This window comes from Mastigoproctus giganteus, chromosome 1 (genome assembly GCF_048544385.1).
Source record: "Mastigoproctus giganteus isolate SK-2022 chromosome 1, ASM4854438v1, whole genome shotgun sequence".
In the NCBI taxonomy this organism is placed as follows: Eukaryota; Metazoa; Arthropoda; class Arachnida; order Uropygi; family Thelyphonidae; genus Mastigoproctus; species Mastigoproctus giganteus.
The window spans coordinates 172,293,679-172,319,701 of record NC_143575.1 but is presented as its reverse complement, the minus strand read 5'-3'; the positions used below and the strand labels follow the sequence as shown (position 1 = coordinate 172,319,701).

Here is a 26,023-nt window from a genome sequence, read left to right as displayed (position 1 = left end):
CCAATTGACCTTTGAATTTATTCAAACTATCAGCCTCAACTACCTGGAAGGGCAACTTGTTCCAGCAATCAACAATTTGCTGGCTAAAAGAAAACTTTCTACAATCTAATCTAAACCTTAATCCTTGTAATTTGAATTTATGGCCCCTACTTCTGAAATTCTTTATAACAGCAAAAATTCCAACTTCATTCATTTTACTACTCCCTTTCAGAGCCTTATAAACATCAATTAAGTCACCTCTGAGGTGCTTGGTTGCCAAGCTCTGTAGCCCACATAATCAGTCTTTCCTCATTTGATCATCCTGTTTTCGGTCTCACCATTTGGTGCTCGTCTTTGGACCCTTTCAAGAAGCTCGATATCTTTTTTCGGATGATATCTCTGTACTTGAACACAATATTCCAAATGTGGTCTTACAATTGCCTTATACAGTGGGATTATGACCTCTCTATCTCTACAGGATAACGTTAGATAAATCATTGATACAACGTCATGGGCTATCCTGGTTGCCTGTTTACACTGTTCAGAAAACTTCATATCTGCCTGAATTGTAACTCCCAGATTCCTTTCCTCTTCTACTGTTTTTAATTCAACTCCACCAAGTGTATAATTTATTTGGGGGTTGCTATTCCCCAAGTGTAAGACCTTGCATTTAGCTTTATTAAAACATAGCTGCCATTTCTCTGGCCATCTGTGAAGTCTGTTCAAGTCATCCTGAAGGAGCGCTGCTTGGCACTGATCATTAATGACTCTAACAATCTTTAAGTAGTCTGCAAATTCTGACGTCATACCTTCTATCCCTTCATCGATGTCATTTATGAAAATGAGAAACAACAGTGGTCCAAGAACTGATCCTTGAGGAACCGTACTCTTGATGTTATATCAATCTGAAGAATACCGATTAATCACAACCCTCGCTTTCTGCCATGCAGCCACCAGCAATCCATCTTAGAATCTTACCAGTAATCCTAACCTGTTCAAGCTCATACAGTAGCCTCTCAAGTGTGCTGTGAGATTAGGATTAGTCATATAGCCAAGGAGTCTGCTGTACTGGCCCAAAAAAAAATAAATAAATAAAAACAAAAAATATATCAAAATTAATAATAAAAATAAAAAATAAACAGAAAATAAATAACTTTGTTTATTTTTTCATGTAAGTAACTATCCAGCTGAGACATCAATTTCCCCAAGATGTCAGCTTCTACTATCCACAGAGGTAAAGAAACAATGTTATTTTCTTTCCAGTATATTTCTTATTTGCCAACAAGTTATTAACTCACCGGCAAAAAAAGAAAACTTCCTACAATCTAAATCTAAAATCTAATCAAGTCTAAACTTCTTTCTTTCTAATTGAATTTATAGCCTCTAGTTTTGGAATCATTTATAATAGTGAAAATTTCACCTTCATTCATTCATTTCACTACACCTCTCAGATGTCTGGTTGCCAAGCTCTGCAGCCCATATTAAGTCTTTCCTCATAGTGGTGTCTTTTTTACAGATCTCATTAAGCAGGCTGCCTGTCTTTGGACTCTTTTAAGAAGATCAATATCTTTTTTAAATGTGGTCTCCTGACTTGGACACAATAGTATAGCAAGAATTTTTTGGCCTCTATACAAAAACCACTTAAAAGCTTCTCTTCCTTTTCTATTTTTATTAATATGAAACACTAATGGCTTATTATTAAAAATATTATTTTTAATATAAATTTCAAATAATATTCAAAAAATCTAAACTACAAAAAAAAAAAAAACCCTGTTAGAAAAGTCGGTACATCAAAATAAGTAATCTAATAATCTATAACATTATTATTAGGTTAATTTATAGATTTGTTTCTTATTTAAAAATTCATCTTCTTGGTTGTTTGCAAACTCTAATTAGTTCTTTAAGAGCAATTCTGACTGCTTTTTTGTGTTTGATAGCTAGTATAGTGAGATCAATTATTCTGGCTTGTCCCATAGAATTTCTTTTTTAGTCTTTTATTATTTTTAATTTACTAAATAACATTTAAACAGTGGTCACTATTGCCAGAAATGTAATAATAACATATGGTGGCTCTCTCTTATTATATACCGATATTATTATTATTGTTTAAAATAGTTTTCCTTTCTATAATACTTAGAAAAAAATTCTTACTGGGATAGGCCCATTTCCCCACTCCCCATCTTCACGAGTACAAACATTTTGCTATTTCTTGCATCACAGTAGCTACACCACTGTTTGGACACAGCATTCTAAATGAGGTCGTAAAATTGCCTTATACAACGAGATAATGACCTTCCTATTCTAATCTATCTTTCATATCCAAGCATTATTAGGTTAATATTAATCTATCTTTCATATCCAAGCAAATGTTCAATAAATCATTATTGGACACCATGGGCTTTCCTTGCTGCCTATCTACACCATGGACATCTTCATGTTTGATTGTAACATAATTATTTACAAATCCCTTTCTATATCTATTGTTTTTTGTTCAATCCCACCAAGTGCAAGTTATTCTGGCATTGCTATTGCCCAATATCTTTCATTTTGCTGCATTAAAACATAGATGCCACATTTTTGACCATCCCCGAAGCCTATTTACCTTTACCAAAAAAGGCTTTAAGTCTGCAAATTACAGGATCTGGAGACTAGGCACCTGTGAGGTGATCTGATTGATATTTAAAAGGCCTTGAATGGTTTGAGCAAGTGCCATGCTGATTGGATTCTTCCTCTTGTTCAGATTAAGCATCTGAGGGGGCATAAATTCAAATTGAGGAAAGACAGTTGTAGAATAGATGTGTGGAAATTTGCCTTTAGCCAGCTGGTGGTTGATTGCTGGAACAAACTTCTATGGAAGTTGATAGCTTAAATACATTCAAAAAAGTAGTAGACAAGCTACTGGAGGGAATGGATAGATGAAATGGGAACCTTTTTTCGGCTGATGTTGTATAAGCTTGCTTTCTTCATACACCACTATAAATGTTTAAAAGGCTTAGGTATGACAAAAGCAAATGCTTCAGTTTCACCAAACTTTTCCATTGTATTTTTTCAAAAGATGAGTAACATAAGCCAATACATCACTAGTAAACCGACACTGATGGAATCTATATTGGCAATTATTGATCAGATGGAAGGCTCTGAGAGAGAGTTTATTATTATCATCAGCCATATGGTGCAAGGAAGCCCGAGAGAGAGAGAGAGAGATATCACCAAGAAAGAGAAGAATGATGATATCCAGCTCAGGACCCTGGGTGTGCCACGCCCATACTCACCAGATGCAAGCCCCTGAGGTTTAAGAGTTGGTAGTTCAAGGATTTCTCCATTACTTTGGAAAGAGGTAAGTGCAATATGGTGATAACTGGATGGGAGAGATCTGTCACCCATTTTAGTAACTGGCTGGATATTAGCAAATTTCCAAGCAGAAGGTAAAAATCACCAGTGGAATTAGAGATCTGAATTTCTGTCAGAATTTTGAGGCAAGTTTTTAGAGCAAGCTTAGAACCTTAGCCTGTTCAAAATCAAGTTTGGATTGATTAATAACTGTTTTAAAATTATAGCATGCTTTAGTTGGGCAGAAAAATGAAACTGGAGATTTCAATACTAGCTAACTGCAACATTATCTTGAACAGCCTTATCATATTTATTGTCAAATTAAGGTTTAGATAAAGGATGAGGTTTTAAGGTGAAATGTGGAATAAAGGCTTTCATCCCATCCCTATAATAATAACTTTAGCAAGACAATTTCAGCAAACATTGTGATTAGAAGATTTAAAACAGTAATCCAACCAGGGAAAAGAATAGAAGCCTTGATCATCTCATTTCACATTCTTGTAATGCTAACCAACATGCGGCTGAGAATGGCCATGAGAGAGGCCTATTGGAGATGAAACCATCACCAAGTTGTGATCTGAGGTGCTCAAAGGATCAATAACTTAGAACCTATAGCACTCAAGTACTGTGCATGGGTTAAAGGTTGCAAAATGAAAGATACTTGTTTACATTAGATTTTAATTTCTGTAGATTGCAATTTTCAGGAAATACATATGAAGGAAGGTTGTTCCAGAAAACAAAGGTTGAAGGAATAAATTATTAAGAAGAAAAGTTAGTTTGAAGTTGGACAGTAAAAGGATGCTGACTGGTTGCAGCATGTGGTTTGGAAGAGAGAGCGAGAATTATAGAAGGTAATTCAGAAGAACAGTGCTCAAGGAAGTATCCATAAAAAGAGGCATGTAGCAGAAACAGTGTTGTTGAGACAGAGAGACTGGAGAGACTTTGTTAGAGATGAGTCATTAATTAACCTGACTGCCTCTTTTGAATGGAATCTAGAAGTCTGAAAGAGATTTTGGAGGCACTGCCCCAGATGTGGAATCAATATGCCATGGTAGGGTGGATTTGCGGTTTGTACAGAGTGAAAGCTGTTCAGAAGAAAAGTAATGTTGAGAATGAAAGAGAAAACCCAGTTTTTTAGATACAGAGGAAGCATATGTGCTTATGCCAAGAGAGATTACAAGTGAGGGTAATCCACAACAGAGATATATGATCTTGTCTAGAAATCAGAGTGTCATCAAACGTAAGTTTAGCAGCAGAAGAATTATTTTAGTGAGATATATGACGAAGGATTGAAATCAATAAAGTTATCTTTGCTACACTGGAGAATTACCTGGAGATCAACATTTAAGGAATTGGTATCAGATATTTGAGAAGTTGAAGTCATTTGTGCAGATCAAGGTTTCTCAAACTAGAAGGTGTAATGCAACATGCTATCATCAGCACAACTATGGATAGGATTTCCAGTCAATGGAAGGTTATTAATGAGGAAATTATAAGGAATTAATAAGAGGAAAAGAATGGGAGAAAGAACTGAACCTTGGGGAACACCTCCACTAGTGGAGAAGGTTGAAGACAGCAGAGAGCCATTTAAAAAATAAAAATAAATAAATTGCAGCCATTATCAACCCACTGCAGGATGGAAGCCTCCTCAACAATTCATGCTGAGAGAAATGGACCATAATCTGCCACGCTGGTCCAGTGCGGGTTGGCAGATCGACCGTATTTAGCAGTCAGGGGCTTGAACCCCGGTCTACTAAAGCGTGTGCCACTGCACTCCCGTTTCTGACCACTCGGCTATGGAGCCGTTCAATTACTATCACCCAAAGTGAGCAGTCAGAGAGAAAACTGGATACCTAATTACAAAAAAAGTTGACAAACCATAAGATGGAAGCTTATTTACACCTTTATGCCAAACATGATCAAAAGATTTTGAAATGTCAAGAGCAACTGCTTGAGTTTTATCAAACCATTCCATTGAAATTTTTTCATGTTAATACTTAACTTAAGCCAGGTTAAGATGGATACTTAGGCCAGTACATCGCCAGTGGGTCAATACTTGATGGAATCCATACTAGCAATTACTGATCAGATGGAAGGTTTCTAGATCATTTAAAAGTGGGCAGTTAATACATTTTCCATTATTTTAGAAAGAGTAGAAGTAAGTGCAATGGGACAATAATTGGATGGGAGGGATTTGTCACCCTTGTTAGGAACTGGCTGGATATGAGCAAATTTCCAAGCAGAAGGAAAAACACCTGTGGAATAAGAAAGTACAAAAAGGCAACAGAACAAGAGTAAGCTCAGGAGCAAGGTTTTGAGAACAAGTGGAGAAATACCATTAGGTCCTGGTACTTTCTTAGCATCAAGGCTGTTCAAAATTCTTTTGACATCCATTTGGTGGAAGACAGGAGGCATTGAAATGTGAACTGGGGATGGTTGGAGGTGGTTTACCAAGATCATCAATACAGGAGTTGGAAGAAAAGTAGGATGCTAGCAATTCAGCTTTATCTTTTGTTGAAGTGGCAACAGAGCCATCCAGTTTTGACAGAGGCAGGAATAGAGATGACCAAAAGTTGCTACCAATATTATTGGCAAGAGACCAGAATGCCTGCCTGCCATTTGGACAATAGGCAAGTTTTCTATTGTTAGCCTGTTCAAAATCTAGTTTGGACTAAATAATAAGTGCTTTACAATTGTTGCAAGCTTTGGTGTAGGCAGAAAATGAATCTAGAGATTTGGATGGAAGCCAATTGCAATATGCAACATTCTTATCTTTGACAGCCTTAGCACATTTATTGGAAAATCAAGGTTAATATAAAGGACTAGATTTTAAGGTGAAATGTGGAATAAATGATTTCATTCCCACAAGAATAATTTCACTGATACAATCTCCACAAACATTGATATCAGAAGATTTGAAACAGTAATCTGACCAAGGAAAAGAATAAAAGAAATCTTACAGATCATCCCATTTTGTATTCTTGTAATGCCATGAGGTTGTAAAAACATTTACAAAAACTCTTGTAAAAACATGAGGTTGAGAATGCCCATGAGAGAAAGGCTCCATTGGAGAAGGGGTCATCACAAAGTGTTCTGATCTGAGGTTCCAAGAGGACCACTCACCTCGACCATGTACTTAGAAGGGTTGTTTGTGAGAAAAAGATCAAGTGTGTTGGCTATGTGGTTAGGATTGTCTAGTATTCTGGTAGGTAAATGAACAATCTTTGTGAGGTTATTTGTAAATACAAATGCCTCAGCATCTCGAATGGCTGGGTTCATGTGACTAGAAAACAGAAGCCGGCTGGAGTTTTGAACATTAAAATCACCAAGAAAAATTATATAATTATATAATACCGGCTCCTTGACATAATGTGGCCTCAACAACAATGCCCCCGCATACACACTACTCGGACTCTATCCATTCACTGTCTGGCATAGTAAAGGCAGCGAGATTATAGACTAGCTGATCTGGAAGCCTCCCAGAGAGTTACCAACAGGTTCAGTGTGGTGGATTATACTAGTCGGCAGGCTGCAAATACCATTTTAGAACTGTACCCTTGAAATGTAAAGAAGATTCCTTCTCGCCATGATGTCCATCATATTCTCAAAAGACATCAATGATACAGCATTGTGGAAGTGGGTTTGGGAGGTGGGTTTGGCAGAGCTTTGCTCTGGAGGTTAAACATGGGTTTCACCACTTAAAGCCTCCAATAAGCAAAGTGATGGTATTGCACTGGTTGATCCATAAAAATCCATAAACTTTTAAGACACCTATTTGCAGGTCTTCCACAGTACCCTCCCCCCCCTCCACAAGTGGCTCTTATTTAGCCTTCACTCTATTACTCTGTTTTGGTAGGTAATTTCAAGCTCAGATGTCTACCAGTCTTTAAAAAATAACTGTCCAATTCTACCATGAACTTTTTCTTACAGAAAAATACATAATTCAATGTTGAATGAATTGAACTTTGATAAATAAATTTTAAAAAAACACAAACATATTTAAGATAATATCGAATTTTAAACATGTTAAGGCAATCTGTGGAAAAAATAAGCTTTATTATAAATACTTAATTCGATCTGTGATATCAAAGATTATCCTTTACTATTTTATCTATGTCAAAGTAGAGTCCACTTGAAGAAATTCTTAGAAGTGTTTGAAGATTGGAGTCTGTCATTTGTGATTGATATTTGTTTTTGTTAAAATTCATGTTGCAAAATGTTTTACTCACCCTTCGGACTCTGTAGGGTGAGTAGAATTCTAGGAATAAAGACAAACTCTGTCTTGTCTTTATTTTATAGTACCTAGTGCTTTTCAAACCTCTTTTACGTTTCCAACCTTCAAATCTCTTTAACTATAACTGGGCTACAGGATTTTTTCTATACTCAGTCAAAGTCCCGCAGGTCACCTTTCGCCCACCCCTGAACAAAAGGCTTAAGAAGAGGTGCAAGAATATCCTGTCCTTAGAAAAGTAGTCTCTTCTGCTAACAAGCGCAGACTATACTGAGAAAAATTTTACCCCATGAGACCTGCACAATCTTTCCCGAATAAAGTTAACTGATAAGTTTGGAATATAAACCCTCTCCTGTCATTCCTGAGTACAATTCCAGACTTTTACATTAAGTTCAAGTTCATGACTTTATTAGAAATAATCTAATAACTAATAATTGAACTAAGAGCCTCCTTAGACTGTTGATGCTTAATGTAAGCATTAGGACTTACATTAAGCACTGACAGTCTGCATAACATAGGTATAACAATATTACCCCTTTTTTTCTTATGCATTACAATTTTTGTAAAACGATGACAGATTAATCAGAAATTCCCTGCTACTGACTATCTTAACTTACAACTTTAATTTATGATTTAAATCTGATTATAACTAAATCAAAGTTAAAACTATGACTTTAGTATCAATTTAATTTGCTGATTAAAAAGTACTAATAAACTACAATTTGTAGCAATCTATAAAATAACTACAATATTACTTATAGTAATACTTATATTTAGTTACATATATTATTATACATTTATAATACATAAATAAACACTTAAAACTGACAGACATACCCCAGTCCTATTCCACCTGTCCTTATAGAGTAGGCGCCTCCGTAGCCAAGTGGGCAGGAGCAGCAGTGCATAGCACACGCTTCTTGATTAGACCGGGGTTCGAGCCTGTGACCACCAAATACGGAGGATGTGGAAAGAGGGAATGACCATCACATATCCCCGGAGCAATATGGCCTTAGTTGCTAATGCTCCTAAAAAACCAAATAACAACAACCTTATAGAGTCATATAGCTTGATTTTCTAACAATTGAGTCACCCAGAATTACAATTTCTTTTAGAAGCAGTGCTTTCTGCTACTTGTGTTCCCTCCCACCAGCCTGGTACATGAGAGAAGGCTCCAGCATTCAGTTGGTTACCTGAATATTTGATGAGTTTACTGATTTAATTTCCTCCAAGGAATTGAACCTCTTCTTCAGGCAGTTCATTTTGTACAGCTGACCGGGCTAGCCAGGTGAATAAAGTGCCTGCCTAGCAACCCAAAGTTTGCGGGTTCGAATCCCACCTCAGGCTTGGATCAAAGTACTGCAAAAACCTTGGGAGGTGCATTATGGCCACAGAAGCTGATGCGCCAACAACTACCAAAAAAAAAAAAAAAATTTGTACAAAAAAAAAGAAAGAAAAAAAAAAACACTGAGTTTATGTTCAATTTTCCCCACTGTTCCTGTGCTTGGGATTCACAAAGGAGTCACTTGCAGCATTATTATGAATTAGAGATACTTTGAATCTCTAGTTCATAATAGTTACAATATTCTGTACTATGATAATTGATACTTAATTGATTACTGATCTGATTTATGGTTCAGAAATAGACTACAGTTAGTTAGTATTTCTGATAGTAATACTACTTACAGTAATATTTATATTTAGTTAAATATACTATTTATAATTACACAAAGAAATGCTTATTTACAATGCTGGGTTTTGGCACCAAGAATTATTGCTAAACAGCTGTATTTTCAACTGAGTATAACTTTTTCAATATTTTTGTGATTTAAACTTAACCCATTTATGCAATCAGCATGACAAAAATTATAAAAGGAAATACAATTTAGACTATAAATAAATACATAGATAAAAAAATCATCAAAAACTCACTAAGTAACCAAGAGCTGTAAACAATGTAACTGACTCCAGTTACTAATTATACTTGTAAATTTTTACAATTTTCGTAAATTTATACAATTCAATTATACATTATCTATGCACAACAATATAACATAACTTAATATAACATAGCATAATGTAACTCTTATTACATTTACTTTCTTTAATTATTTAGTACCAATTAAATTGTATTATATTTTTTCATTTGTTAAAGATTTTTATACTGATGATGTTACCAACAGCAAATTCAAAATGGGAAGCATTCAAAGAACTTATCTTGGAAGCTACTAGGCTTTACATACCAACTAAGAAATATTGTTCAAGGTTTAGGCCAAAATGGATGTCAGATGAACTAATGAGGCATATGGCAGAGAAGAAAAATGCATGGGATACTTACAAATTAACACATGACACAGAAGCCTATGATAGATACAAGTTGATATGCAACCAAGTTACAAAGGAGGTTAGGCAGGCGAAGGCAGATTACGAGAAATCCTTGGCAAGGGATGCAAAGAAAAACAGCAAAGAGTTCTTTACTTATGTAAACTCTAGAAGGAAAGGGATGAATCAGATTGGTCCACTTGATATTGATGGGTCAAGTGTTGATGATCCTGCTCAGGTGGCTAACAAACTAAATGAATATTTTGCATCGACATTCACACATGAGGAGTTATTCAGCGAGGGGAATGCCAGAGGTGTATTCAACTCTAGCAGTAAGTTACAGAATCTTGAAATAACTGGGAGTAAAGTGGAGGAGAAACTGTTGAAGATAAACACAAGAAAGGCACCCGGGGTGGATGGGATCTATCCAGTTATATTAAAGGAGGCAGCAAAGGAAGTAAGCAAACCCTTAGCCATAATTATGAGAGCTTCCTTGGACTCAGGGGAGGTACCCATAGACTGGAAATGTGCAAATGTGACCCCAATTCACAAAGGAGGATCAAAGGCTGACACAAGTAATTATAGACCTGTGAGCTTGACTTCTGTTCCAGGAAAATTAATGGAGGCACTGGTTAAAGACGCACTGCAGGATCATTCAGACAAGACTTCAGTTATAGCTCAGACACAGCATGGTTTTGTTAAGGGGAAGTCTTGCCTGACCAACTTGATTGGATACTATGATGCAGTCACAAAAGAACTGGATGCAGGGAATAACTTTGATATTATATACTTGGATCTTAGAAAGGCTTTTGATACTGTTGCACATGCAAGACTGCTACACAAATTGGAGCAGTGTGACATTGGAGGCAAATTGCTGCTATGGATAAAGGGGTGGTTGAGGGGGAGAAGACAGAGAGTGGTAATCAATGGACACTGCTCATCGTGGACTGATGTTATTAGTGGAGTCCCTCAGGGCTCAGTGTTGGGTCCATTATTGTTTTCTGTATTTATAAATGATATTGATGATGGTATATCGGGATTAATGTCCAAGTTTGCAGACGATACAAAGGTTGGCAGGGTTGTCAAGGACACTACTGACACTATGCTTCTGCAACAGGATCTGGAAAGGTTGAGCAGATGGGCTGAGAGGTGGCAAATGAAGTTTAACATTGACAAATGTAAAGTACTACACATGGGAAACAGCAACCCCAGAGCAACGTATCAACTCTATGGTACAACACTGACAGTGGTAGAGAATGAAAGGGACTTGGGGGTGGTTGTGCAGGCAGATATGAAGTTCTCTGAGCAGTGCAGACGGGCTGCAAGAGTAGCTCATGGAGTATTGTCAATGATATACAGGAATTTTTCCAGCAGGGATAAGGAGGTGATTATTCCATTGTATAAGGCGATGGTCAGGCCACACCTAGAGTACTGTATACAGGTCTGGAGGCCTCATTTCAAGAAGGATGTAGAGCTGCTGGAACGAGTACAGAGAAGGGCAACAAGATTAGTGAATGGAACAAAGGGGTGCTCTTACGAAGAAAGGCTTAAGTTTTGCAAATTACAGTGTCTGGAGACTAGGCACCAGCGAGGTGATCTGATAGAGGTGTATAAAGCCTTGAATGGTTTAAGCATGCTCAATGCTGATGGGATTCTTCCTCTAGCTCAGAATAATCACCTGAGAGGGCATAAATTCAAATTGAGGAAAGACAGATGTAGGATAGACGTGCGGAAATTTGCCTTTAGCCAGCGGGTGGTTGGTTGGTGGAACAGACTTCCATCCCTTGTGGTGGAGGTTGATAGCCTAAATAAGTTTAAGGCTCAGCTGGACAGGTATTTTGAACGAACAGAGGGGTGAAGTGGAAGTGGTTTTTTTTTTTTTTTTTTTTTTTGGCTGATGCTGCATAAGCTTGCTTTCTTGCATCAAATGCCTCTACTAATGCTAATGCTAATGCTATATGGAGTGCTGCTAGAGTGCCAAAATATATCTCAGCTACTTTAAATAATTCTTAAGGAAATATTCAACCATTTAATATTGTGTCACTTAATTTTGTGTTTTCTAGGAATGAAACCCAATGTTTAACTGATCATTACCAATATATACAATCACATTATCTAAAAACGTTTTACCTGGTTTATCGACTTCCTTCAACAAAAACAACATTTTACTTTGGATCTGACAACACCGGGCTTCCCATTCACTGCATTTCCTAAAAAGAACCATGCATTTTCACTAGATTAGATTTTAAAATTGATCTATTTTTGAAATTCTAGTTTATTTTATTTCATAATTACCACAGACTATATATAATAAAAGACTGCTGTATTTGTTGTGTTCAATATTTATTAATGATATTGATGAAGGTATAACAGTCTTAATGTCAAAGTTTGCAGATAATACAAAGGTTGGCAGGTGGTTAACAATATTAATCTGGGTGAGCTACTGCAACAAGATCTACGAAAGTTGGCTTTATGGGCTCAGAAATAGCAGTTGAAGCTTAACATTGACAAATGCAAAGTAGTGCATATGGGTAGCAGTAATCTGAGAGTAACTTATCAACTGTTTGGTACTACACAATGGGCAGTAGAAAATGAAAAAGACTTGGTAAAAATTGTGCACTCAGATACAAAATCTTCTAAGCAGTGCACACCTGCTGTCAGGGCAGTTCATAGAGTTTTGTCAATGATATGCAAAAACTTTGCTAGCAGGGATACAGAGGTGATTATCCCATTGTATAAGGCAGTGATCATGCCACATCTTGAATACTGCATACAGGTCTGGAGGTTTCATTTTAGGAAGGATGTAGAGCTGTTAAAACGAGTACAGAGAAGGGCAATAAGATTGGTGAGGAGTACAAAGGGGTGCACTTACCAAGAAGGGCTTCGGTCCTGCAAGTTGCAGCATCTGGAGACTAGGCACCTGCAAGATGATTTGATTGAGGTGTTTAAGGCTTTGAACAAAAAGAGCAAGCTCAATGCTGATGGGATTCTTCCTCTTGCTAAGACTATATACATGAGAGGGTATAAATTTAAGTTGAGGACGGATGGTTGCAGGATAGATGTGACGATGTTTTCTTTTAGCCAGTGGGTGGTTGATTGTTGGAACAGGCTTCCATTTGTTGTGGATAGTTTGAATAAATTCAAGGGAGAACTAGCCAAATTCTTGGAGAGTATGGGTGAAAGAAATATGTAGTGTGTTGTTTTTTTTTTTTTTTTTCTCTTTGAAAAAAGAAAAAAATAATTTTCTTTTCTTTGAAAAATGCCTATATAGCATCTGGCTGATACTATATAGGGTTGCTTTCTTGCATCATTTGCCACTACTACTACTAAAACCATACCTATGAGAAATAACTGAAGCCAATATTTAGTAGCCAGCAATTTTGGGATCAATAAAGAGAAAAGCAATATTTCAAGTATATCTTGTAAGTATTGTTTTGTAACTATTTCTAAATTCTTCTACTACTATTCCCTCCATGAAAGTACAGTGGTTTCACCATGTGTCACTTATTTGGAGTTTTAGCTGGAATCCTATTGGAGACTGGATAAGTAAGAGTTCCTCCTTAAAGATCTCATGAATCAGAGCTTTAGTTATTTGATCTTGGGTGGAAGGAGCAGCATTATTTTCCTGTGAGTTAGTCTGGATTCTTTCAGCTTGCACAACACAAAATCAGCCCATGAACATGTCCTTGTACACATAATAAAAAAGTGCAGTGTGGCCTTAATGCACAATAAATTAATGCACAAATAACCTCTACTACCACTGATAAAAAGGGGCTTTTTTTTAACACCATGTTCTGTGATGACTTTTACTCACATTATTATACTGTAAATTCATGGATTATAATATCATTTCTGTTACAGACATTGTAACAACTTTATTTTATTATTTTTTTGTTTCTGTAAATTTTTCTAGATTTCACTAAATTATGATTTGGTAGTTTATACTGTATCTTTTACACAAGAATATACAAGAAAAGCTTTTGTAATAAATAACTAAATAAATAAACAAATCTAAATATACACACAAATCCCTTGTCCCTGAAATTGCTGTATCATTTAACATATACTATATACACCGATGAGCCAAAACATTATGACCAGCGAGACATTATGCAAATTGAAGCAACTGCAGGTGAACTACAGTGCGTGTGTGGGTCAGGACATGGTATAGAAAACACCTGATACTGAGCTCTATTAAACAGTATTACTCTTGTTCTTCAGATGGTAAAGGCAGCGGACTTAAGCGACAAAGGCCAAATTGAAATGGCCCGACGACTGAACCAGAGCATATCCGAAATGGCACAGCTGGTGGGGCGCTCACGGTCAGCCGTGGTTAGTACCTACCGAAAGTGGTCCGAGGAGGGAGAACCCATGAACTGCCAGTGAGGTGTTGGATGACCACAGCTCACTGATGCTCGAAGTGAGAGAAGGCTCTCCTGGATGGTATGTGGCAACAGAAGGGCGACTGTGGTGCAACTCGCCAGTAATTGGAATGCTGGTGATGGGAATAATGTGTCACAGCGCACAGTACATCAAACCCTGCTGAAAATGGGGCTGCGAGTGGGCACGCGAGCACCAAAACTGATGCTCGCATGCTCACCTTGATGTTCACCTTGAGTGATTGGAAGAAGGTCGTCTGGTTCAATGAATCATGTTTCCTGCTGCACCATGTGGACAGTCAGGTACGTGTGCATCGTTTACCTGGGGAGGTGATGGCCCCAGGATGCACAGTGGGACAAAAACAAGCCGGTGGTAGCGGTGTCATGCTTTGGGTGATGTTCTGCTGGGATACCCTGGGTCCAGTCATCCATGTGCTGGGCACTCTGACATCTACCACCTACCTAAACATCATTGCTGACCAGGTACACCCTTTCATGGCAATGGTCTTCCCCTCTGGCGGTGCTGTATTTCAGCAGGATAATGCACCATGCTACACCGCCTGGATTGTTTGAGACTGGTTCGCGGAACATTAGGAAGACTTCCAGGTAGTGCCCTAGCCTCCAAATTCCCTAGACCACAGAATTGCCCATCGAGCAATTCTGTGGTTTGTGTTGGAATAGCAACTCCGATCTGTGGCGTCTCAATCCTTTAACTCCTGTAAGGTCCGTGGTTGAGATGCCGCAGATCGGAGTTGCTGTTCCAACCCAATCCACAGATGCTTGATGGGATTGATGTCTGGGGAATTTGGAGGCCAGGGCAATAACTGGAAGTCTTCCTCATGTTCCGCGAATCAGTCTCAAACATTCCGGACAGTGTGGCATGGCGCATTATCCTTCTGAAAGATTGCACCACCAGAGCAGAAGACTGTTGCCATGAAAGGGTGTGGTACCAGATACCACAAGACACATTTAGAAATCTTGTAGCATCCATGCCTTGCCGGATTCAAGCTGTTTTGGCTGCACATGGAGGACCAACATCATATTAGGTAGGCGGTCATAATGTTTTGGCTCATTGGTGTAAAAGGATGCGACTGTAATTTGAAAAGTGTACCTTGATTCTGGCATCAGCTACTCATCCTCAGATTGAATCAATAATTGGTGCTGACATACAATAAGTCCTTAAGCAAAATTAGGGTAATTGGTAAATACAATCTATTCTGGGAAATTTTTGTTTGTTTGAAATGTCAAACAAATCAAAAAAAATAAACTTTGAGGATTAATTCACTAGGTTAACAACAAGATGTAGCAATAAATATGAAACTGAACTGAACATAATAAAAACCTTATTCATTGGGGAGGAGGAAAACAATGAATGTATAATAAAATTACTTACACTAAAAGTTTCTTTTCCCTCTCTTCTGCATCCTGTCTTAGATGGTTAAGTTCTAAAATCTCTTTGTTTAGAAGCTTATTTTGAAGCTCATATGCTTGCAATGTATCCTGCAATAAAAAATAATAATAATTAATTAAGATAAACTATTTTTTTCATACATTTTTCAAAAAAACTGATAATATACAGTACAACACAAAGTCATTAACGACGTTTTGAAGGTAATGGCCTCTTTTTTTCCAGTTGTATGAATCACCTATATAAGGCTTACAGACTAAATTAAAAACCCATTATATATGAATCAAAGAAATAAAAACTTGCTGAATAAATGCAACAAGTCCAGTCCCACGTGAAGAACACAGTCTCTATATTATTTCAGCACATCTGTTAATATTTACTAACTATACTTGAGAGTATAGTTACACGCAAGCCTGCTCGAGCCATCAGGCAACTGTATGTCTGACATTAACTAAACTATCCAGTCATTAATGAGTTAAAATATAATTCTTTAGGAAATAGATTGGATAATAATGCAAGAGTGTAAGCTTACATAGCAAACAACAAAAAACAAACCTAATGGTAAACAACACCACCTTTTCTCACTTTACCCAGCCTATTTCTATTAATGTGTCCAATTCCTCTTTAAATTTAGATAAAACTTCAAACTTCCACAACAGTACTGAATTTTATGATATCTAGTTTACAATTATTTTTTTTCAACTGAAATTTATGGCCACTTGTGTATGACACAAGAATAACTGTAAAGATGTTCTCAACATATAGTTTACTCTACCCTCTTATAGCCTTAAACACCTTGATCAAGTCACCCTGAAGATGTTTGACTTTTAAACACTAGCCTCTCTTGATAAGAATATGCCTTTGTGTTCTAAACCAATCTGGTTATGCTTCTCTTTCTGTCTTTCTTTCCTTTGTTCTTAAATTTCTAAAATGGGGTTTTCAAACCTGCGTTGCTTAACCATTATTCTATATCAGTGTTTTTCAACCTATTTTTTGGACAAAGAATACTTCAAAATGGATAAGAAATGGGCAGAACACTTTGGTATAGGTAAAACACCATATATATATATATATATATATATATGCATATAAGCAAATTATATAGATTTATTTTTACATATAAACTTTATTTCACTCATTCACATTCAATTAAAAAAAAAAACCATTCTCTTCAGGAGAATACACAAAATGCAATGGACACTACTTATTGTGACCACTTTGAGATTCAGCTTAATTGTAAAAGTAACTGAAGAAACAAGAATGCAGCTGTTCAGCATTGTCTATTGATGCAGAGCAAAAATGTGTACGTATAAAAAAGGTTGAATACGGTGTACAGAGAAAGAGTACAGAAAGAAAACACAAAAATCAAGTAACATAAAATACAGTGGACCCCAGCTTTTCGAATGGTTCACTGTACAATCAAATCATTTTACGATGGATTCTCCATAATAAAATACTGTTCACTATACAATACGTAGTAAGCACCGGCCATTGTGATCACACTGCATTTATTTATATTAAATGGCATTATTTTTTTTATTAATATTTATCTCCTTCCACTGAAATTAAAAGATAACCAATAAAAACGAGTAACATAATCAAAATATATAATCATAATCAATAACAATCAAAATCATATACGCAAATACAGTGGATTCTGGTTATTTGGGACACCGGTTAATCAGGGTAGCCATTTATTTGGGGTAAATCTTAAAGAACAGAACCAAATTAAAAAAATAGCCAGGGTTTTCTTCGCTAATTAGGACAATTTGCTGTTTAATCGGGGGCAGGAGATTGCAGCACTCGAGATTAACCTACAATTGTCTCTGATCATACCACGTGGTCTGGTTGGATTTCTGAAGGTCACAACCATAAAACAATAAAAACATTTAGCAGATTCCAGTTTATTAGACTTTTCTGTTAGTGCAATCTATTATAAACGGATAGTAAACTCGATCTTATTGCATTTGCGATAATACTGATAGCTGGAATTCTGTGGGTTTTTACGTTATTATGGTGAAATGTGTTTCCCTATCCATGAAATCTTCAATCATATAAAAAACATAAATTTTTCAGAATCTTCTCTTCATTCCTATTTTTTAAGCTTCTTAACTTGTTACTGTGTATCTCACTTGCACAGATCGTGTTAGTTGCAGTTTGTGCATGCCGTGTTCTTTGTTATTGATTGCTTATCTTTTTTACTGTTTTAAATTTAAAACCCTTTCCCCAAATGTCAGTGAACAGAAATATCAACTAGTTAGTATGTACATATTACAGAATGTATTAATTAAGCTATGCATGTAAGAGTAAAATTATTTTTATTTTGCCAATCTGTGGAAAATATTCTTTCGATTTTCACACATCATTTAATTTTTTAATTGGTAAGGTAATAAAGTGTAAACTTGTGCTTAATATATCTTTATTTTTATAGCCTGTGGATAATATTCCTTCTATTTCCAGCTTATCGCTGTTTAACAGAATTAAAATTCAATTCACAAGCATGATCACAATGATAGGCACTTAACTACATATCATATAGTGAACTGTACTTTACTATGGTGAGATCACTGTAATGTATTTGATCGCACAGAGAATCAATTGTTATGATTGATACTGTATTTTTAACTATTTGCATGAAACTTCGCATAATTGGGGCAGCCTCTTAATCAGGCCAAAACGCACTAGTCCTGATGTGTCCCAAATAACCAGAATCCACTATATATGATTTTTTCTTCACCTATATAGGTGATACTGTTTCACATCTGAAATAATTTCAGATGTGAAACAGCATCAATCAAATTTGCGATAATAGTCAGACTTAAAAAAAAAAAAAAAAAATTAAAGTAAACTAGTAATGATAATAAGACTGAGAAGTCTGTGTCTACTACAGAAAAAATTCTATATATATATATATATATATATATATATATATGCAATGCAAAATATGATCATAAGTTTAAACAAGGAGCGTCAATTGATAGATAAAAATAAAAATAAGATATAACAGATGCACCAGAACATGCAAAGCAGCAGTACAGGATGCAAAAGTTTATACATGTATGTAGGAACTGATTATAGGCTGAATTGCAATTCAGCCTATAATTTTCTTAATTCATCATAACATATAGGATATTCACATTTTTTTTTTTTTTTTTTTTTCCACACACCTACAATACTTCTTATTTTTACCATCCTTTCCTTTTTAGTTTTTGGCACTGTGTGTAATTTTCACTTTGCACTTTTATCAGACCCATCAATTCCTACACGTCAGAAATTTGTATAATTATCTTTCTGAACCACTCAGTTTAAAATTAACATCAACATACTTCAAGACATGGAAAGATCCACAACTGCAATGACACAAAATGAGACACTGTGTGTATTTAGTGATAGCAATAAAAAGGACAAAAAATGTGGTGCTACAATTTGGCCCTATATCAATTAACAGAATACACAAATATAGGGTTTAAAAAAAAAAAAACTCTCACACACCGAAGAAACAAATTTTCATCATCTAAAATGCATGATATTTCAAGAAAAGTCTTTTATGACAGCAAAATCATTCATGATGACTTCATTTGTCTTCAAGAAATATGAATAAATTTGGAAGAAATATTTTTCACCAAGAAGAAATCCCAGCTGCACTATATATACAGAGTTCGATTCCTTTTGAAGACATTTTAACGATATGAATAGTGATGAATGTATGATACTGACTCAATACTTTGATCAGTTCAGATGAAAATGGAATGGCAGCCTTATTAGTATTGGTATTAGTAGTGGCAAATGATGCCAAAAAGCAAATTTATACAGCATCAGCAAAAAAAAACCACACTTCTCATATCAATTCTCTATCACTTCTAATAGTTTGCCAGGTTCTACCTTGAATTCATTCAAACTGCCCTCTTCTACAAGAACAGATGGAAGTTTGTACCAAAAATCACATATCCACTGGCAAACTTCCACATATCTATCCTGCAGCATAGTTCCTTCTTCAATTTGAATTTATGTCCCCTTGGGGGACCCCACTAATAACATTAGACCACGAAGAGCAGTATCCATTGATTACCACTCACTGTCATCTCCCACTCAACCATCCCTTTATCCATAGCAGCAATTTGCCTCCAATGCAACACTGCTCCAATTTGTACAGCAGTCTTCCATGTGCAAAAGTATCAAAAGCCTTTCTAAGAACCAAATATATGATATCAAAATTATTCTTTGCATCCAGTTCCTTTGTGGCCTCATTATAGTATCCAATCAATTTGGTCAGACAAGACTTCCCCTTAACAAACCCATGCTGTGTCCGAGCTATAACTAAAGTCCTGTCTAGATGATCCTGCAATACTTCTTTAACCAGTGCTTCCATTAATTTCCCTGGAACAGAAGTTAAACCAACAGGTTTGTAATTACTTGCATCACTCTGTAATCCTCCTTTGTGTTGTTGTTGTTATTTGGTTTTTAGGAGCATTAAGGCCACATTGCTCCGGGGATATGTGGTGGTCATTTCCTGACGTTTCTGCATTCTCTGTATTTGGTGGTCATGGGCTCGAACTCCGGGCTAATCAAGAAGTATGTGCTACATACTGCTGCTCCTGCCCACCTGGCTACGGAGGCACCTCCTCCTTTGTGAATTGGGGTCACATTTGCATATCTCCATTCCATGGGTACCTCCCTTGAGTCCAAGGAAGCTCTCATAATTATGGCTAAGGGTTTGCTTACTTCCTTTTGCTGCCTCCTTCTATATAACTGGATAGATCCCATCCACTCTAGGTCCCTTTCTTATGTTTAGCCTCAACAATTTCTCCTACACTTTGCTCTCAGTTATTACAAAATCATCTAGCTCACTGCCAGAGTTTAATTCACCTCTGCCATTCCCTGAATAACTCCTTATGTAAGAATGTAGATGCAAAATACTCGTTTAGTTTGTTAGCTACCTGAGCAAGATCATCAACAGTTGAACCATCGATATCAAGTGGACCAATCTGATTTATTCCCTTCCTTCTAGAGTTTACATAAGTAAAGAACTCTTTGCTGTTTTTCTTTGCATCCTTTGCCAAAGATTTCTCGTAATCTGCCTTTGCCTGCCTAACCTTCTTTGCGACTTGGTTACACACCAGCTTATATCTATCATAGGCTACCATGTCACCTGTTAATTTATATGTATCCCATGCATTTTTCTTCTCTGCCACATGTTTTATTAGTTCATCTGACATCCATTTAGGCCTAAATCTTGAACAATATTTCTTAGTTGGTATGTAAAGCCTAATAGCTTCCAATATAAGTTCTTTGAATGCTTCCCATTTTGAATTTTCTGTTGTTAACATCATCAGTTGGTCCCACCATATAGAATTTAAATACTGTCTCAGACCACCATAGTCACCTTTACGAAAGCAAAAACCCTTCCCTTCACCCTTGATGGTAGTTACCTCTTTGAGTAAATCCCACTTCACCACACTGTGATCACTGCCACCTAGTGGTTTCTTTATTGCAAATTCTTAATGCATGAAGAATCACTACTGATAATCAGATCAGGAGTATAATATATAGGCAACTCCCTCTAGTTGCCTCCCGAAAATGCTGCTGTAAAAAATAGTCGTCCAATAAATCCACAAAAGCCTTGCTAGTGTGTGAGTGACCAACCCACAAATTCCAGTCAATATCTGGCAAATTAAAATACCCCATTATAAGACACTCTGATTTACTGACCCACTCTATTTCTCTGTATAGTTATTATACTCGTCAGAGTCATTGGGCCTATAACACACTCCTACTCTCAATTTTTCTTTCCCAGTGCTTACGTCACACCTAACTGACTCGACACTGCACTGTCCAGCCATGTTGACTGGCTGTATTTATGTGTTTCTTAATTAATAGCATAACTTTTCCTCCCTTCCTATCCTGTCTATCCCTCCTGTATACATTGTACTCCCCAAATTCCATTTCTTCATTTCATATATTTGGGTGACACCACTTCTCTGATATCAAAACCATATCTGCCTTTGATGTTTTGACCCAGGGACGTTCTTTTATATGTATCCCATGCATTTTTCTTCTCTGCCACATGTCTCATTAGTTCATCTGACATCCATTTAGGCCTAAATCTTGAACAATATTTCTTAGTTGGTATGAAAAGCCTAGTAGCTTCCTAGGCAGTGCCTAGCCAGACTAAAATTAAAAATATTAATTATTAAATATAAAAAGTAAATGATTTCTAATTCATTATAAAAATATTAATTTAATGCATGAAATTTAATGTATTATTTAGTAAATGGGTTTATTTTGAGGTTAGACAGGCACAATTTCCCTGTGCCTTTCAACCTCAATATATATACTAACGTGTTACATTGTTAAACCATGTGCCATGTTAAGCTGTTATGTAATTTGGTTTTTAGGAGCATTAGCAACTAAGGCCATATTGCTCCGGGATATGCGGTGGTCATTCCCTGACCTTTCCGCATCCTCCGTATTTGGTGGTGACGGGCTCGAACCCCGGTCTAATCAAGAAGCGGGTGCTACGCACTGCTGCTCCTTCCCACCTGGCTACGGAGGCGGCATCCACGTTAAGCAGCTCCAGATATATGAAATACCATGTTATAAAGGCAGAATAATTCCTGCCTTCGCTTCAGTGTACCATCGGTCTTTGCAGAGTGAGGAGTGTATGCATGTGTATTGTTGCATCAATTTGCCTCTACTGATAGAGCTTTTTCCCTGTGCCTTTCAACTTCAATATATATACTAACGTGTTACGTTGTTAAACCATGTGCCATGTTAAGCAGCTCCAGATATATGAAATACCATGTTATAAAGGCAGAATAATTCCTGCCTTCGCTTCAGTGTGCCATCGGTCTTTGCAGAGTGAGGAGTGTATGCTGTATTGTTGCATCAATTTGCCTCTAGTGATAGAGCTGATACTTTATTACTATACTAATACTTTTTTCCCCAAAATTTATCCTTTTTCAAATATGGACAGTGTCTCTCTCTCTTAAAAATTTTTCTAATCTGTCTTATGAAGAAAAGTCTAATGTGATTAAAAGTGGAAGACCAACACCAGAACTGAAACAACTTCAACAGCATAAAGGGACAAAAATAATAAGAACATTGCAAACTGTATGGTATAGCAAGAAAGATTGGTTGTGCAGCTGTATTACAACAAATACTCTTTTGTTTCCCATGCGTGTTATTTTCTGTATCCAGTGAAAGTGTGTGGGTAAGAAACGGACATTGTGATTTAAATAATTTGCCTAATGCTTTAAGTAAACACGAAAGAGCTGCTGCACATTATGAAAGCCAAATAGCATTGAAAACATTTGGATCTACATGAATCGACTTAAGCATACATAAGCTGAAAAAACTTAGCATTGAAATTCACAATAAAAAGGTAAAGGAGAACAGAGACATACAGCAAAAATTAATATCTGTTACTTGCTTTTTGATTAAACAAGAACTTGCTTTTTGCAGTAATAATGAAGGCAAATCCTCTTTAAATTGTGGAAATTATATTGCGTTACTGAACTACACTGCAAAATTTTATGAAAAATTGGAACAACATTTACAGACATCATCTGTTTTTTCTGGTGTTTCTAACAAGATCCAAAATGACTTGATTGAAGCAGTAGGAACAGCTGTAGAAAATAATATTAAAGAAGAGATCCCCATTCATTGCTATAGAAGTGGTTGAAATGACTGATATGTCAAATACACCTCAGTGTTCCACAGTTTTAAGATATGTATTGGATTCTTAAATTAAATAAGTCTTCATAGGATTTGATGAACTTAAAGACAGAACAGCTACTGGTGTAGCAGAATGCATATTTAAAAATTTATAAAAATACATCTGTGCTGATAAACTTATAGCATCGATGGAGCATTGGTAACGGCATCACATTTAAATGGCATTCAAGCTAAGTAAGGGAAAAAGCACCATCAGCATTATTTACCCCATTGCTATGCTCACAAGTTGAATCTTGTTCTGTCTCAGTCAGTGAAATTCATATCTGAATGCACAATATTTTTCAAGACCATTGAGGGTCTTGCCTCATTTTTCAGTCACTCTACAAAACGAATGCAATTTCTTGATGACATAGTGCAGAAACACATTCCAAAGGCTACACTGACGAGATGGAGTTCTAACTCAAAACTTCAAACACAAACTTCATCCACAAATTACATAGATATATTTATAGCCTTAATATATTCTTTATGCAAGCTTTTATAACAGGACTTATACAACTCAATCATTGGAGTATTGCCTACCCTTTGGTAGTATTGGAATCTTTTTCTCACAGTTCTTAAATTAAGTCTCTTTTGCCAGAAACCTTCATTCCACCACAACACTGGTCTTGATGTTATTTTCTTTTTTCTTCATACTAGAATTTGAAGCCATATACATAGCATTCTGCAACTTAATTACATATTCCTCTAGAATTAAATCATTCCAATTTGAATCATTAAAAATAGCATTGAAGGTCCGATCAAAACATCTTTCCGCCTTATTTTATATGATCCTCTTGGACTCTTTACACTATCTTGATCATGTTTATTGGTACTACTTCTGGCTATAGATTTTCTCTTCTTGGTATCTTTTGAGCTTTGTGAATTCTGTGGAAGGTTAGAGAGAGAGAGAGAGAGAGAGAGAGGGGGGGGATACCCAAACCTTGGGGAAGTCCTTGGTAATGCTCTACATGAAAAAACCTCCAGTTCTGTTAATTCCTGAGCTTGTGAAAGAATTTGTCCCATTATCGCCTCTCTTTCATCTGCTATATCTGAAGTTGCAGTTCCAATTCCATCTGGTTCAGAATCACCTGACATTGTATAAATAAAACTGTAAACATCTATTTACAATTTTGATGTCATATGAGGATTTTGGGAGGGCTTTTGGCATTGTTGTGCATGGAGGACTGCTGTCCAGGTTGGAGCGGAGTGGTGTTGGGTTGCTGCAATGGATGGAGGGATGGTTGAGTGGGAGACGTCGGGGGGGTTGATGGGTGCTGCTCTTTGTGGACAGATGTTGTTGGTGGAGTCCAGCAGAGTTCGGTCCACTGTTGTTTTGTGTATTTATCGGTGGTATTGATGGGGTGTGTAAGGCTTGGTGTCGAGGTTTGTGGATGGTGCAGAGGTTGGCGGGATTGTTAATGACAGTAATGGCAGTGTGCTATTGTGGCAGGATCTGGAGAGTTTGCTGTATGGGCTGAGAAGTGGCAACTGAAGTTTGGCATTGATGGATGCAGGGTGCTACATATGGGTAGGAGTAACCCCAGAGAAATGTACCAACTGTGTGGTATTGCATTTGGGGTGGTGGAGGGTGGAAGGGACCTGGCAGTGATTGTGCAGTCAGATATGAAGTTTTCTGAGTAATGCAGACAGGATGCCAGAGCAGGTCATGGAGTTCTGTCAATGATATACAGGAATTTTGCTAGCAGGGAAAAGGAGGTGATTGTCACTCTGTATAAGGCAATGGTCAGGGCACGCCTTGAGTATTGTGTACAGGTCTGGAGGCCTCATTTTAGTAAGGATGTAGATTTGCTTGAGCGTGTACAGAGAAGGGCAACAAGATTGGTGAGGGGAATGAAGGGATCCTCTTACCAAGAGAGGCTTATGTTTTGTAAATTGCAGTTGCTGGAGACTAGGCATCTGCGAGGTGATCTGATGTATAAGGCCTTGAGTGGGCACCTGTGAGATGTATAAGGCCTTGAATGGGTTGAGCACACTGAATTCTGATGGGATTCTTCCAGTTGTTCAGATTATGAACCTAAGGGGGCATAAATTCAAGACTGATGTAGAATAGGTGCGGAAATTTGCCTTTAGCCAGCGGGTGGTTAATTGCTGGAACAAACTTCCATCTGTCATTGTGGAAGTTGATAGGTTAAATAAATTTAAGGAGGAACTGGACAAACATTTAGAGGAAATTGTTTTGTAAATTTTTTTTTTTTTGGCTGATGCTGCATAAGCTCATACACTTGCTTTCTTGCATCACATGCCACTACTACTACTAATTAAAAGTTGGATCCCAATTTAGAGAACCAACTACCATTAGCATTAGTAGAGGCTTATGATGCAAGAAAGCAAGCTTTTACAGCATCAGCCAAAAAAAAAAACACCTTCCCATTTCACTGATCCATTCGTTCCAAATGTTTGTCTAGTTCTGCCTTGAATTTATTTAATCTCAACTTTCACAACAACAGATGGAAGTTTGTTCCAACAATCAATTACCTGCTGGCTAAAGGCAAAAAATCCGCACAACTATTCTACAAGTGTCTTTCCTCAGTTTGAATTAATGCTCAAACCATTCAAGGCTTTATACACCTCAATCAGATCGCATCACAGGTGCCTAGTTTCCAGAAGCTGCAATTTTCAGAGAACTTTCAAGAGCAC

The 26,023-nt window shown here is 36.8% G+C and overlaps 1 protein-coding gene across 1 annotated transcript in view; it reads right to left on the bottom strand.

Moving 5' to 3' along the window:
- The window catches only part of LOC150091264 (TBC1 domain family member 2B-like), a 175,453-nt gene that overhangs the window by 91,951 nt on the left and 57,479 nt on the right, over positions 1-26,023 (bottom strand). Inside the window, exons 10-12 of the mRNA XM_090389863.1 lie at positions 24,344-24,453; positions 15,635-15,741; positions 11,993-12,072 (exon numbers count right to left, since the gene is read on the bottom strand). Coding sequence (XP_090245989.1) covers positions 11,993-12,072; positions 15,635-15,741; positions 24,344-24,453 — 297 coding nt within the window. The remainder of the gene's footprint in view (positions 1-11,992; positions 12,073-15,634; positions 15,742-24,343; positions 24,454-26,023) is intronic.